The sequence below is a fragment of the Zonotrichia albicollis genome, chromosome 16 (genome assembly GCF_047830755.1).
Source record: "Zonotrichia albicollis isolate bZonAlb1 chromosome 16, bZonAlb1.hap1, whole genome shotgun sequence".
Lineage (NCBI taxonomy): Eukaryota > Metazoa > Chordata > Aves > Passeriformes > Passerellidae > Zonotrichia > Zonotrichia albicollis.
This window is the reverse complement of record NC_133834.1, coordinates 3,677,304-3,692,621: the sequence shown is the minus strand read 5'-3', so window position 1 is coordinate 3,692,621 and position 15,318 is coordinate 3,677,304. Positions and strand designations below refer to the sequence as shown.

Sequence of the window (15,318 nt, the reverse complement as noted above, 5' to 3'; positions counted from 1 at the left end):
GGCTTGTTACTTCTACCAGGGAGATGGAGAGAGGAAGAAGGGAATGAAATCAATCCCAGCCCTGCTTGTGCTGCCTTTTCCACTTGTGTCCCTTGACTTGCAGGCTCCTGGTGCCAGAGAAACTGTTCCTCTGTAGAGGTAAAAGGAGCCATGCTGCCTGTTCTTCCTTTCAGGTGAAATATGCCTGGAAATGTTTCATTCTTCACTTTAAAGGCACAGCAGAATTGCAAAAGGCTTCAATGCTTTAGGGACACTTAGTTTGCTAATAGTCAGACCATTCTTCTCTCTGTCAGGGCTCAGCCTGGTGTTGAAATATCTCATAACTGAAATATCTCATAGCTGTGTGAAGCACATGAAACTTTCCCTCACTGTTAGCAGGAAATCTGTTTTTCATAACATCCATTTGGTCATTGCAGTCAACTGGAAGCATTGCAACATTTAGGCAAGTTAGGAGTGAGGATGACTCTGCTGTAGTTAACTGGAAAACAGAAAACAAATCTCCCCACTTAAAACTACCTTTTGTCTTTCACCAGGACTGATGCAATAACAGTTCTCATCCCATGGGATACAAACCTCCTGTGGAAAGGTCCTTCCTGTGTTAAGGGGAATATATTTCTGCATATTTACAGGAATTCTGAGTGATGCTGGTGTTTCCCTGGGTGTGAGTCTGTTACACTGCAGTGATGTGAAAAGAACTTCTCTGAGACAAGGTTGTAAAGCCTTTGAGAAAACTCTATGTGATTTAAAGTTATGAAAAACAAAAATTTCCTACTTTCTTTTTTCCTTCTTACTTGGGCTTTGGGAGGACCTAGGTGGAGAGGAGAAACAGAAGTGTCCCCACAATTAATTTCCACCTTACACTGTTTGCTTTCCTCTGATGAGACCCAGCTATTTTGGGACAATTCCACGTACCAGGCCTGCCAAGAGTGTGTAGAACAGTGCTCAAGCACTGGCACAGGCTGCCCAGGGCAGTGAGGGAATCTCCATCCCTGGAAGCGTTCAAAGAAAGTGTTTGTGGCACCTGGGGACATGGTTTATATGATTCAGTGGTGAGCATGGTAGTGAGTTAATGGCTGGGTTTGATGATCTTAGGGGCCTTTTCCAACTATAAAGATTCTTTGATTTTATGAATCAGCAAGGAGTCCAGATAAAATAAATGTTTTATCAGCAAAAATGGTTCAAGGGGTGAGTTAAACAATGCTATGCCTGATTTAAAGTGGAAACAGCCAAACCAGTGAAATCTGATGGATGCTCAGGACCAGCAGACTCCTGGCCAAGTCACTTCTGAGGGGTGACCAGCAAAGCAATGGGAAGTGCTGGGAATGATGGAGGCAGCCCTTAAAAGCAGAGTATTTTTATGGAGTTAAGACACGGAGGATCTAATTTTCTTCTAGAAGACTCATTACCATGATTTTGTTACAGATTATTTATGGGCTGTTATGATAGTCCTGGCAGGTCATAATTGGCTGAAGCCGGAAAATTAGTCACATTTTTCACATTTGGAAGAATGATCTGTACAGTTGCACTTAATGACTTCATTCCCAGAGAGCCCCGTGCAGGGAAGGAGCTGCCAGGCTTGGGGTGTGGCTGGATTAACCCTTTGTTCTTCTGGCAAAGACCCCTGGGTTTGCTCACCAGGTACCAGAATGATTTCTCATCACTTCAAAGCAGCTCTCTGGCATGTAAGTGATGTGCTGCTTTCATGATAGTTTCCCCTTTCTTTCTCTTTCTTTGAACCTGAGTTAGTTTTGCCTGGCACTGGGTTTTCTACAGAAAAATGCCTTTTTTAAACTGATTTGTCCATGCTTTGCCTTCTGCCCATCAGAGCCACAGCAGCATCACAGCCAGTCAGACAGGCCCAGCTCTTCTAGGGATGGTTTCTAACCCCTGGTAAGAGATGGGCAACAGATTAAACTGAGGCAGGGCCTCATTGGCAGCACTCCTCAGAGCCTTGCTGTGTACACAGCACAGCCCAAACAGTCTATCACAGATGATGAATCAGAAGGGAGCACTATAATTGTTTTATCTGCCTTTTGGGACAGCACAAGCTGCTTACTCTTGAATTAGAGCCTGGTGAATGTCGCTGTATCTTCCAGAAAAATGGACAGCTTTGATTTGGGGATTTCCAGGGATGAGGAATTCACTGTGCTGTTGCATGTCCACTCCCAAACTGCTGAATATTCATTGGTAAAAAATGGACCTGAACTGTTGAATAAATTTGTGCTATGTGGGATGACAGCATTTGGGGCATGTCGCAGTTTTGTGCAAGTTTTGTGCTAGACTAAAGAGAAAAGCACATTGCCACGGGAGAAAATTACAGACCATGATCCAGTAAATAATGCCTTGGCATGAAGGGTGCCAGGAGAAAGTTACAGGGTGACTTGATTTGATTTGCAGCTCTTCATCAGTGAAATTTCACCTGATTTGCAGGAGGAATGATGAGGAGGACTCCATGATATCAGAAGGCAAATTAATTACTTCATTATACTATATCATTCTATACTATATTGCGCTACATTATACTACATCAAAACTGAAACTGAACAAGAACTAAACTGAACAAAATCCTGTGACTGTCTCCTGACCAACAGTCTGGACACACACTTGGCCCTGATAGGCCAAGGAAACAAAACACATCACTGTGGGTAAACAATCTCCATTTTGCATTCTACTTTGGCACAACACAGCAGCAGCAAATGAGACAGGAATTGTTTTCATCATTCTTTTCTCTGCTTCTCTCAGGTTCAGAGAATGTGAATCCCACAGCTCTTGTAGAAACCTTTCCCATTTCACTACTGTCTCTTTTGGTTGGTAGGCGTCAAGACCAGCACAATTTACTGAGGTGGGAAACCTGGATTTGGGAGAACCTCCCACCTGCTTTTGGATATTCCCTTAATATGGGAATGGCCATATTTTAAATGGCCAGGGATGGCATGAGCCATTGGATCAGGGCATCCTGTTGATGACAGGAGCAGCTCAAAGCACCTAAAACCCCACCACAAGCAATGACTAAACCTCATCCATGGCTCTGGGAGCAAAGGCTCAGCTCCAGGCTGTGTGCAGGCCGTTCCTCCAGGAGCACTGGCCCTCCTGCAGGGCTGTCCTCTCCTCCTGGGAGCTGCTGCTCTCTCTAATCCATCCTCTGTCACTCCAGCATGGGAAAGGGTTGGCCAGGGCTGAACTGAAGGCACCCTCTTAATCAAAGTAAGAGGTGGGAGCTGGAGTGTTTGCAAACTACTGTACAAATGGGAGGGTTTGATGGTGTTAAATGAAGGATCAGATTCATTAAATTAAGTGGAAAGCAATGTACATGGATGATTTCAAGGGTTGAGGCTGAATACGGGTTTTAAATAGGAAGTGATCAGCCACTATACACAACACAGAGCAGCTCTCAAACATTTTTAATGACAGTATTTGTACACACTTTAGTTTAATTAACACATGGCACAGGAGAGGGTTGGTAACTAGGATGTGTAGTCCACATCAGTCGTCTCAATCAGAATACATGAAATTTCAAGCATCAATACACCTAGAAGAACAGCACCCGTCCCTGCCCAGTGAGGTCTGGCAGCTGGAATTCCCATCACACCTTGTGCTTTTTTGGATGTGGCAGTAATTCCTTCCCTCCAGATGGAGAAGTCCCTTTTGAAGTCGATGATCAGATTCTCATTTGGATTTATTCTTGTTTTGCAATCAAAATTAAGGGGACTGTGTATTGTCACTGCCCAGTGATCCATGTCACGTTTCTGACAGTTATGTTTATTAGTAAATATGTAGTAATTGCTTCCAGAATTAACTGGAGCTGTTCTTCTGTGTCTGTATGTGTAGGAGAGATTTCCTGAGATATGTGATCCCTTTGTTAGCATGGCAGTCCCTGTGTGTTGAGGGCTGTGGCTGGATTTCAGTTCTTGGCAGGCTCGGTCCGGGGCACCAATTTCAGAATAATTGGGTGCTCTGGTGTTAGGAGCCCCACTGAACTCAGCTTGATTGGGATCTGCAACAATGAGAGGGAAAGCACAGGTGGAGATGGATAAGTTAAACATGCAGGGATGAGAGGTTCAGGCACAGCTGGATCTGCAGTGCCTGGAAATGTGAAATGTCTGGCATTGGCACCCAGCTCCCACCACGTGCCCCTCACCTGAGTCTCTTTGCAGGTCTGGAAGGTGAAATGCTGCAGCAGGGAGACGATGGCAACTTTCAGAATCAGGAGAGCAAACCTCATCCCAATGCAGTTCCTGGGCCCGGCCCCAAAGGGCAGGTATGTGTATGGGTCTATGGACTCCTTGTTCTCCTTACTGAACCTGGAGGATGGTTGGGGAAAAGAAATGAAGGCAGCAAAACCACAAAACCTACACATCCAATTTATCCTGGGATCTCTCACTGCTGCCCTGCAGGGCCTGGTTTGGGTTTTTCCTGAAGTGTCTCAGTCTACCCCCAAAAGTGAGTGCTGTGACCAAGCCCTTGTCAGGGACAGGGTGGGGTCCCACTTGAGGGTTTGATTTTAATTCTCTCCATCCAGATTAGTGGAAATAGGAAGCAAGGTGAAAATCCAGGCAACATCCACTCCCACAGAGACAGATATTTCCTGTCTGTGGTATTTAGAGAGAGAAGAACCAGAAGTTGTTTTGGTAAAAGCAGCCTATGGCTTCAGTTTCTCTGGGACTGAGAAGCAGATATCAATTACAAAAATAACCAGCTAGAGAAGGTTATCCTTGAAAACAAGGAGGGAAAGCAATTCTGGAAGGATCAAGTATGGCATATTTAGTAGAAGCTTGTATGAGGGGGACAGGTTCAACAAGAAGGATTATACAGAGGATGGCCAGCAGTTACAAAACCTCCAAATTTCCCCTCTCTCAGGCAGCTTAAAAACTGGGTACAAGATCCTGTGAGGTAGCAGTGATATTCTCCCAAGAAGATTATGTTGTTTGAAACCCTGCTTTAAGCCCAAAGCTCAATTTCCTTTTAAAATGACATTCCCACGAGCCTGCAATTTCTCATCCTTATTGTTTGTAAAAAGATAGGAAGAACACCATTAGGAAGCTAATCAGAGATTAATGCTTAATTACTGAGGAAAAAGCAGTGTGATATTTCTTCCCTTTCATTAAGCTTTTTGTACCTTTCTGGCCTGAACTCGTCTGGGTTGGGCCAGTACTCGGGGTCGCGGTGCAGGACGTAGGGTGGGATTGTGACCACGACTCCTTTGGGAATGGTCACTCCATTTATCTCCACGTCTTTCTTGCAGGTTCTCTCAATCCGCCCCCCGAGGGGATAGACCCTGAGGGTTTCATTCACTGTCATGTCAAGATATTCCAATTTCATAATTGTTTCGTACGTGAGAGGAGCCTGCAGGACCACATGAGGAAGGTGACCAGGTATGCTGGCATCAGAACTAGATTCTCCTAAAATGGCTGTAGGAATCAGAGTATCCCCAACCCCCACATGCCCCAGATTTGACTCAGACTCACTGAAGAACAAAATGCAAGGTAGAAATTGAGCAATTGGTTTCATTTTTCCACCTCTGAGTCATGGAAATGCTTGGAAATCCACATCCTCTTCTGCAGAGTGTGGCAAATGGGTTTGAGCAGTTGGGGTGGCTGGAAGGTTCCAGCTGCCAAAAGAAAACCCCACTGCAGGGCTGAGTTGTCTGAGAGTGTGTCTGCCAGATCTCTTGGAAAATCCACGGTGTTTAGGAGCTAAAGATGTCTCATTGCCCTGACTGAACCAGGAGGCCTGCAGGGTCAGAGTCCTCCCCATCACTCAGGGTCCTCCCTTACCTTGTTGGGCAGGACTGTGTCGATCTCCTGCAGCACCTTCTCCTGCACATCAGGGTGCATGGCCAGCTCGTAGGCCAGGAAACCTAAGGTGTTGCTGGTGGGTTCATACCCAGCAAAGATGAAGATGAATGCCTGGGCCAGGACCTCTATGTCGGTCAGGGCTGTGGGGAGATGAGAAAAGCAGTGTTGGCTGATGGTCTCAGCAAGGAGCAGGCAGCAGCAGGTGGTGTTGAGGCAGGTTTGTTGCAGTTGTTTTCTGATAAGGCATTAATAACTGCTCTACCTGCCTGGAAAAATCCATTTGATAGAGGAGGCAGGTGATTTCCTGGGCATAAATAACTGACAAGCAGTCCTGCTCCTGGGATCTTAGTACCTGGTGCTGGCACCAGGAGACAGAGCTCCATCTGGAGCTGGTTGGTGAAGATGATGGTGACACAAACACCTCCCCATATTCTCCTCTTTCCTACAGCTCCATGCCCATGATGAGGATTTGGCTGTTGTTACCTTTATATGAGTTATTTCCTTCTTTGTTGTCGTGGCTGGCTGAGCGCTGGGATTCAATCATCAGCTGCAGGAAATCTACCCTGCCCTGGGAGGGAAAGCAGAGTCTCTTTGGTGACAGCTTTCTTGGAGGGCTTAGATAGGCAGATTTCATAGCCTAAGCACAAGTTTTAGACTCAAGGCATCCCCAAAATGCACACTACTTCCTTATTGAAAAATGTAACACTTGCTTTTTATTTTGGAAACCTGTCTGTACTGTCCATTAAGCCATTGGGTGGAAGAGCAGTGTCTTGAATGAATTTGGGTAAAGGGATCCAAACTCTAAAAGGCAGAATTTGGTCAGGAAGCAAGCTGCAGATTTTGAAAAGTAAGAGGGGAAGGCACAACCCTAAAGGTGATTTTGCTATTCATGTGCTGCTTACTCTGCACTTGCTCCTCCTCTGCCTAATCTTCTTCAGGGAGTCTCTCACTCTCTCATTACAAGTGCTGCAGACTGAGGTTAGTCCAATTCTGCTGAGCCTTTATCTGGATTTAGCTTCAGATCACGGATGTACAAAGTCCCCCTGATTCTCTGCCAGGACGGGTCAGGTGGGGCTTTTCTGACAGTATTAAAATGAAGTGTTTACACTTGAGTAGGCTCAGGGTTTTGTTGAGTCATTGTACTTTGGCTTCACCTTTGATATCATCCCCCTAATTATATCTCACTTCAGTGTGCTTTCTGCCACAATCGCTCTTAAATTCCCACTCACCTTGTGAGCCTCCTTTTCACGATCCTGCTTAATTTTGGCAAGGGATCTCATAAAAAAATCTACAGCATCACTGGGGAAGATGTTTATGTTCATTTTGGCCATGATAGGAATAAGGAATGGGAAAGCAACTGAAAAACAAATAGAAAATTAGATTGCACTCTTTAAATAAACCCCTCCTGATAGCTGTGGATGCTACTGGGAATTTATTTCCTTTTTTAATTTATTTAAATGGACTTTTTTCCCTTTTTTCCATTCCATTCCTCTGTTCCATTCCCTTGGAATAGTTTTTGTGTCACATGGGCACAACCAAGCTGGGTATAATCATTCATTTAAGAGAAGACCAAGGCATATTCCACCTCCTATTTCTAAGGCTCTGTTTTCTAAGGACAGGTTACTTCTGGACACAACAGGCATGTGGCTCACAAGAGAAATACTAAAAATTCTGAGTTCTTTGTTCAGGCTGAGCTGTTCACTGCCTTGCTGTGAACATGCAAACATTTTCAAGTCCCTTTCAAAGCTTTTCCTTCCTCATAGAAACTGGATCTTGATATTCTCTATAGTTTCATGAAATCTACAGCACCAGAACCTCCTCTGTGGACAGATCCAAACTTTCCCTGGGTTTCAGCAAGGTATCTGACATTAATTTAAGGTCCATTGCTGCTAAGCTATTGCACTGGAGGAAATTGCATCTAATTACAGTCCCCACTAAGCACTCACTTCCAGAAAATGCATTTCAGATAGCAGTGCTCTCCTCAAGCCTCACTTGCTTTTCAACCTTTAAATAATTTCCCAGCACTTAACTGGATATTTCTGGGTGGTTCATAAGTTTCTTGCACTGGGGATGCCAAATGTGGAGGAAGCTTTTACCCATCTCATCCCCAGGATTTCAACATGAAGGTCATAAGGAGGAAATGATGAGACAAGGGACAGTAGGACTTTCTAGCAAGGGAAGTTATCCAAGTAAAACTTGGAGTCACTTACATGACAAGATGAAGACTGGGTTAAAAAAGTCAAACTTGACCAGTTTCTTCATCTCTCTGACAAAGGGGTCCTTAGGGTTGTTCATAGAGTCAATGTTCACACCAAAGGAAGTGCTGGTGACCACATCCATGCTGTAGCTCCCAAAGATGCTGATGAAAAGTAGAAAAACATAGACTGTGGTTAAATATTTGGACTGAATGAATGTATTTTTTTCCTCATGTCTAAGTGACATTCAAATATAAAGTCTTAGAAGACCTCCTGCCTTAGGTTTGAAGAGAAAATTGGCTATGTGGCACTGAACAGCACTTCTAGAGAAGGGGATAGATTTTTAGAGAGCTTTTGTTTCCAGCCTGCGCAGGTTTTGAAGTCAGACAGCTTTTTCAAGGATTTTACAACAATATGGAATGGGTTGGTGGCAGGACAGCATGTGAAATTTAGCATTTAACCTCTTGAGGAGGGGTGGCAGCACACCTTGCCAAAAACAAGCCCTGGGAGTGGTCCAGTTCCACCCAGCACAGCCCCCTGTTCCAAGCTTGCGATGGGACATCTTGGATCTCTGGATTCACAAAGCTGTGCTGGAGTATTTTCCTTCCTATCTACCCCTGGGAAGTTTTCTAACATCCAAATTTAATTTTCCCCTTTTAAATTTCCAGTCAGGCTTTCAGTAAATCCCGTTCCTCCTTTCAGAGCCCTGGCTGACCCAGAGAAAGATCTGCATTGCTGGTAGCCAATGAACCACAGCACTTTTAACAAGGTTTGCTCTGCCTGCTGCTCTTAGCCTCTACTTACTCCTTTACAGATATTGAGCTGTTCTCTTTCACTTGCTTTTGAACATTCTTCACCAAAGCTTCCCCATAGTGCTTCATTATAGGGAACATCTGTAACACAAACCAGGCGTGGTCACTTCAGGACAATACATTTGACTTCTTTACACAGGCTCATGGAGACTACAGGGAGTGTCATGAATATTTACAAATAAGATCTCTCTGCTCAGGCTTTATTTTAAGAGTTTTCTGGTTTCAGTTAGGCATTAATCAAACAGGCCAGCTTAGTTGCCAGGCTCTGACTAAAGAAATCGGACCCCTGTGATAATCTCAGCCTGAAAACACTGCTTATTGACTCTGATTTAGTCTGTACCTGCCCCTCTGGTTTACCTCCTTTAGTTTCCCACTGGTGAAGGTTGGAGAGAGCACAGTACGGAGCCTTTTCCAATGGTCATCTTCAGCTAATGAGACAGCGTTGATCAGTACCCCGGCCAGGTCCGTGCGCTGCAGGGGAAAACAGGAAGAGTTAACCCCAGAAAAGAGAGCAGCCTCCTTGCAGGGATGGCAGTGTGGCAAACAAGCCCCTGCCTGGGCTCTTCCATGGCATTGATGCAGGCAGCTGCCTCTCTTAAGGCACACATCCATAAATAAACTCCTTTCCTGCACTAAACCAGCTGTGAGGTGCCATCTCCAGCCCCAGAACAAGTCCAACACCTGCATGTCTGTGTGTACCCACTATGTCCCATCCCTGCATCCCAGCTGGTGGCACATGTGCACCATTACAGATTCCTGCATGCTCCCACAAACCCAAATCCATCCATATATACGTAAATATATATAATAGGTGTGAGAACAGACTTGGTCTGCTCCCTCTGCCAGCCCCTGTGAGCAGTTCAGGCTGTAAGGCAGGGGAACAGTGACGTGCAGTGGTTGTGTACAGCAATCCCTGAAGTGCAGCCACTGGTTCCCAAAGCATGCTTGGCATGCCTCTGTCCTCCTGCACTTTTCTGGACTCTGTGGTCAATCAAAGCAATTGTGCTCTTACCCTGCGGTTGGTGAAGGTGGTGTAACAATCTTTAACCAACACAGATTTGATGATCTGGGGGTCTGTGACAGCCAGAGTGGGTTGTCTGCCATCGTAAATCCTGGTGGGGGGAGAAGAGGAACCACGTAAATAAACCCAGATAATTGAAGTGTAAGAATTGGCTGATGCCCATGTGTTGAACAAATGTTCTTCCATCAGCAGCCTTGTTGCTCTGTTGCCTGAGTACAGAATTGTAGAAAGTGGAGATGGAAAAGGACTCCCAGACCTTTTCCCATCTGGTTTTGGAAAAGGTAAAGGGGGATAAACACTCTCCAAATTCACTGGGAAATGAGCAGGGCTCAGTTGCTCAAAGGACCAGATACTAAATGAAGCAAGTGTCTTCACTTCCTCCCCTGACTCTCTGTGTTTTTCCAGGCACTTAAACACATTACAGTATTAGAAGGAAACTTGTTCGACCCCTTTCAGGCTCTTGAGCTGGGTGTCTGGAGACTTGGGCTGACAACACTGAGACATCCTTGGAGATGAAACTCCGTCCTTGTTTTTGTCTTTTTAAGCTGCCAGTTCTGAAGGCTTTCCTGGAACAGATGTAGATTTAGCTGATCTGTGCTCTCTACCCATTTCTGCAAACATACATTTTCCAGACTCCATTTCTTAAAGCTGCTGTAGGGACTGGTGGATGCATCATGCAGGATATGCATGGTTGTAGCCTAAGTTATAACAACAGTGACGAAAGCTATGGGAGGAGGTGTATAGAACAGAAGAGCCATTAGTGCAGCAGCTCCTGCTGCAGCAGGTGGGGATCAGCAGCAGAAGGAATTCCTTGGATCAGCTCCAAAGAGAGTCACTCACATTCCTCTGCTGTTGGTAAACCAGAGGAACCCAACCTCCCAGTTCCAGATCACACTGAAGTAAATAGTTCTGCTGATGATTTTGTTAGGGGCAGGTGAGGGCCTATTGATATCCAGATTTAAACTGCTTTTCACAGCACCGGTCAAAATAGTTTCTGTATGATGTGACAGTGACACAGGTCTGTGTCACCTGGCTCCAAGTAAGACACCAGCAGAGCCCTGTCACTGCTGCCCTCATCCTGTTGGGACTGTCAGGGCTGCAGGTGGAGAAAAGGGAGCTTTCCTAATGAACCTTTTCTCGCATTTGAGCAGATTCTAGTTTTACTCTCAGAAGAGATCAGTGGTTCATACTCACCCCCAGATTTTCCCGTATTTCTTGAAACATTCTGTGTCAAATTCCAGGAAACCCTGTGGAAAGCAATTAAAAAATTGTATTGGTCCCTCTTGTTAATGTTGCGGAGGTCTCTCCACAAGAAAACAGTTCTCTTGTGGCTTTTAACTTCCACAAACAGCAGCCACCAGGGGAAATCTGCAGTCATTAAATCCCTCCCATTTTCCACAAGCTTTTCCCACAGCTGTGTTTATGTGCCATGTCAACTTCTGGGATACTGTTTTAGAGATGAGCTGTTCAAGGCAAAGGTTCTCATTATCTATCTCTGAAATCATCCTATTCCTGGGGGCACAGGATCTTCATCACTCTTCTCTTCTCTGTTCGAAGTTCTCATGGGATCACAGCTACTTTAACATCCACTTACTTTAGCGTGGAGCCCTTTGCTCAATATCTACAATTTGAACACTTCCATCTCTCCATACTTTCATGCATTACAGGGAAAAAGAATCTTCCTCCATAGCTTTACAGGAGGATTTCAGCCCTAAGATCAAGACATCTCCTCATCCCTCCCATCTGGTACTTCCTCACTGACTTTGGTGTCTTTATGTTGCTCCTGTACACTGCCTGCATTTTGTTCCTTTCTCTCACTCGAGGGAGGATTGAAGCACTGAGAGGGTTAATATCTTGCCCAGCACCTGCAGATGATCACTTGAGCTGGCTGGGCCCAGTAGTTTGTGGTGGGAACTCTGCCTGAGGGGGCTGAAGGCTTCTCCTCTCCCTGGCCCAGTTGTTTTGGGCAAATCTCAATGGTGGTAGAATCTTGGCCGAGCTGGCCCAGCCCTGGGCTGCTCCTGAGGCTGGCAGACGTGGCTGGGCCCTGGGGAGGCAGCCAGGCAGGGCCCAGTAGCAGCAAGATGTCAGAAATCACAGCCATGGCCTGGCCTGGCTTCAGCCCCACACACACTCCCCTCACCTGCCCAGCACCACAGGAATGGGACTCGGCCTGCAGCCGGGGCCACCCAACCAGGCCCAGCCCCTGTTACCTCTTTGCTGACCAGAAAAGAGAGAGTTCCCGGGTTTCTTTTGTCTTTAGCATGTGTTTTTCCTAGAGGTGTGTACAGTTTTCCAGTGGTACAAACAGATTGTCCCTTACACAGAAGCTTTGCGTCACTTCTGTGAATGCCTCCCCTGCAAACCCCTCACACCTCTGCACAGGCCCTGCGTGACAGAGGAGCTGGCATTTGGAGATAACTTATCAGCATTCTGTATCTGTTCAGCTACAGCTGTGCCAGCAAAGGCAGCTTCAGGCACTCACTTTGCGATATTCCAGGGATGTCCCAACGAAAGGCAGAGGTCTTGGCCCGGGAATGCCCAACTTCTTGAACAGACCAAATGGCCAGATCCCATATCTGTGGGACAGAAAAGAGCAGTGTTACATCACCGTGGCATTGGGACTGTGAGCTCTCCTAAACATGGAGACTTTAGCAGCATCCCTTGGGATATGAGGGAGAGGAGGTTGGACCAAGTGGTGGAAAGAAAGCAAGTGAAAACTGCTCTGTAAAAAACTACTTAATAACCATGGTAAGGCTCACACAGAGCTTCAGAGGGATCCTTTTGGTGTGAAAGCAATTGTTTCCACCAGACCACCTGTGGAGACAGCATCTGGAAATCTTGAGCAAAAGTCCTAAAAGGGGCTCATTGTCTACTAAAGGACAGGCAGAAAACACAGCTGGAAGAAGGAACACCAAGCTTACATGTTTGTATTGAAGAGAAATCAAAGCAATGCCAGGAATTATGTCCCAAAGAGGGCTTTCATCAAACTGTACTTCAATTTCAGTAATTGTTCTCCTTCCCTTAGTCCAGCATTAGCTCAGTGGAAGCCTAGTCTTGATGGTTTTCTCTTTAGATTTTATTGACAGCCTTGCAAATTTCTTTCCTCTGAAGCACCCTTCCTGGCAGCTCTGAAGTTATTGCTCCTACCTTGGGGCTTTCTCTTTCTCAACAAGGGCCTGGGCTGCAGCCCTTTGAAGCTCGTCTTTGGCTGTGTTGAAAGAGCTCCTCAAAATATTTGGTTTTAGTTAGTAGCTACAGCTTCCCAAGTGAGCAGTTCATTGCAGAAGGGAAGTAAAGCAGGGAAGGTTTGGCAGGGGGATGTTATCAGAGATCCTCTTCAGGTCAAGAGGCAGCAGTTGCTCAGACAGGATCTTGAGGACACTTATTTGAAAAGCCAAAATCTAGGTTAAATCATAGGGAGGGTCTCCCTTACAATTACCAGTGGGGTTTTTTTTCAATTCTGGGGACCCCAAATGAGATCAGTGCTCCCCAGCACAGCTTCTGCCTGAGCAAAAAATGCAGATCCTAACTTATGGTCCAAACAGGACAGGTGAAAAATGAGGAGCTAGGTGTGTTCAGGTGAAGAAAGGATTCACAGAATACAGTCTGTCAATGTTTAACTATTTTTTGTCAAAGGTTAATTCAGTGCTAGGAATCAAATGATTGTGGATTTTCATTTGTAATGTTTATAGGTAGCCAAGGTTGCGGGAGGACCAAGAAATGTCAGGCTGGGCTGGTTACAAAGCCCAGAAGTACTGTAGGAAAACAGGCTTGGACCACTTGAAACATGGCCTGGAAAATGTAGTCTAACATTCCTACAAGTAAAATGTGCCAGGGTTTTCTGCAGACTGAAAAGGACCATTCAGTGTAAAGCCAAAGAATAATCACTACTTCTTCCTACTATGGGTGTGAATCAGAAATGCCCGAAGTTCCCTCATGTGTGAACTGGAACAGTGTTGCCCCAGCTGGACAAGAAGCATCTAAACAACCTCTCTGTGTCAATGGGCAGTGAAATTTCTATTTTAGCTCTGATATCAGAGCACAGAGATCTGGGTTTAGTCCCTTTTGCCACAACAGAATTACAGGTGCCTGCAGAAGGCACAAGTCTGGTAACCAACAATTTTAGGTAGCCACAGAGTTACTGAAGTAGGAGAGCTTGGATCAAGATTCAGGGTGGCCTTTTTGGTTTTGATGGTTTGGTTTGAGGTTTGTTTTGGTTTTAGTTTTTTTGGTATTTTGTAAGAGCCAGCCCCAAGCAGGCTTTTCAGTGATCCAAATCACAGGAAAATTTTGAAAAATATGGCTAAAACTCTGAGCTTGCTGAGCTGCTGTGGCTGGAGCATTGCCAGGACAGACAAATGGGCCATGCTCATGTGCACCAGGTCAGTCAGGGGTTTTTAACCAGTCCTGCCCTGCTGCAGTGCTGAATGGCACCAGCAAAGCCAAGGACAGCATTTCCTCATTAGCAGGGTTGCCCTGAAGCACTGGGGGTACATTTCTGCTGTGGGATTTTGTCTGGAAAGCCAGGAGCAGGTGGCTGACATTGCTCTGTGCTCCACTCCTTCCCCAATGTGAGGAGGAACATGGGATGGAAATCAAACCTCTGCAAAGGACCCCTCCTGGTCCAGGTGCCCCTGCGGAGAATCTTAGCTGGGCACCATGGAAGAAGTCAGGGGTAAAAACTGATCCTACAGATATTCTTCTCCTGGTGCCTTTCTGCTGCTCTCCAGCTGTGCAGGAGGATCATATTCTACTGGCTTGCCTGCAGAGCAGCCTCAGCCAGGAAGGCACAGCTGGATATCTGTGAAAAATCACCTGATGGATCAGGACCCTGACTGAAACCAGCACCCTGATGGTAACCAGTACCTGGCATTGTTATTATCCAATTATTTCTTTGATGCTGAGCAATAATATCATAACTGGATGGGAATACTCCAAACCTTGGAGCAAGATCACACGCATGTTCAGTCTTTAGACTTCTCTGCTACATCCCAGAGCCTGGTTAGATGCTGGAAAAGTGAAAATCACATCTACTCTTCAGCAGGTTAGTTGTATGAAAGTGAGCAATGGCAAAAAGAGAGAAATGGCAGGAGCAGAGTATCAATAAAGAATATTTTACTCACACTAGCAGGAGGACCACGAAAAGAAGTATAAAGGCCCATGTTTCTGTAGAGAAAGAAGGCAGAAGGTTCATTTCAGCTCTTCTCTGATTGGCTCTGAGTTCTGCCTTGATGTGCTTGTCCCTCGTCAGTAGGAAATAGGAGTGTTTCACACTGTGCAATCCTTTTTATCCAGTCATATGATTTAGGGGCCCTCCTTCTGTGACAGAGGAGGAGGAGTGGAAGGTAAAGGTAGAAAAGTCTGCTAATCTGAAAAACACCATTCATGTGATAGGCTGAACTGTCTAAGGTTCAAGTTATTTAATGCATGTGTTGCCAAACATTTCAGCTGGTTTCCCTGTTGTAATAACTGCCTTCCCATTGACTCATGCC

At 45.6% G+C, this 15,318-nt stretch overlaps 1 protein-coding gene across 1 annotated transcript; it reads right to left on the bottom strand.

Moving 5' to 3' along the window:
- Positions 1 to 3,384: 3,384 nt before the first annotated feature.
- On the bottom strand, positions 3,385 to 15,096 carry LOC102065830 (cytochrome P450 3A9-like). Its single transcript, XM_005487406.2, has 13 exons — positions 14,950 to 15,096; positions 12,309 to 12,402; positions 11,018 to 11,070; positions 9,815 to 9,914; positions 9,160 to 9,273; positions 8,795 to 8,883; positions 8,006 to 8,154; positions 7,025 to 7,152; positions 6,279 to 6,363; positions 5,775 to 5,935; positions 5,117 to 5,343; positions 4,139 to 4,301; positions 3,385 to 3,994 (listed from the first exon to the last, which is right to left on the bottom strand). Exons 1-13 carry the CDS (start codon positions 15,018 to 15,020, stop codon positions 3,902 to 3,904), a joined length of 1,527 nt encoding a protein of 508 aa, XP_005487463.2. The 5' UTR covers positions 15,021 to 15,096; the 3' UTR covers positions 3,385 to 3,901.
- Positions 15,097 to 15,318: the final 222 nt, after the last annotated feature.

Excerpts from the sequence above, each read along its gene's own strand:
- LOC102065830 (XM_005487406.2), bottom strand. The coding sequence starts at position 15,020 with ATGAACCTTCTGCCTTCTTTCTCTACAGAAACATGGGCCTTTATACTT. Across the intron at positions 9,915-11,017 it reads AAATACGGGAAAATCTGGGG|GATTTACGATGGCAGACAAC; the intron begins GTGAGTATGAAC and ends TCCCCCCACCAG. Across the intron at positions 9,274-9,814 it reads CCACCTTCACCAACCGCAGG|CGCACGGACCTGGCCGGGGT; the intron begins GTAAGAGCACAA and ends TTTCCCCTGCAG.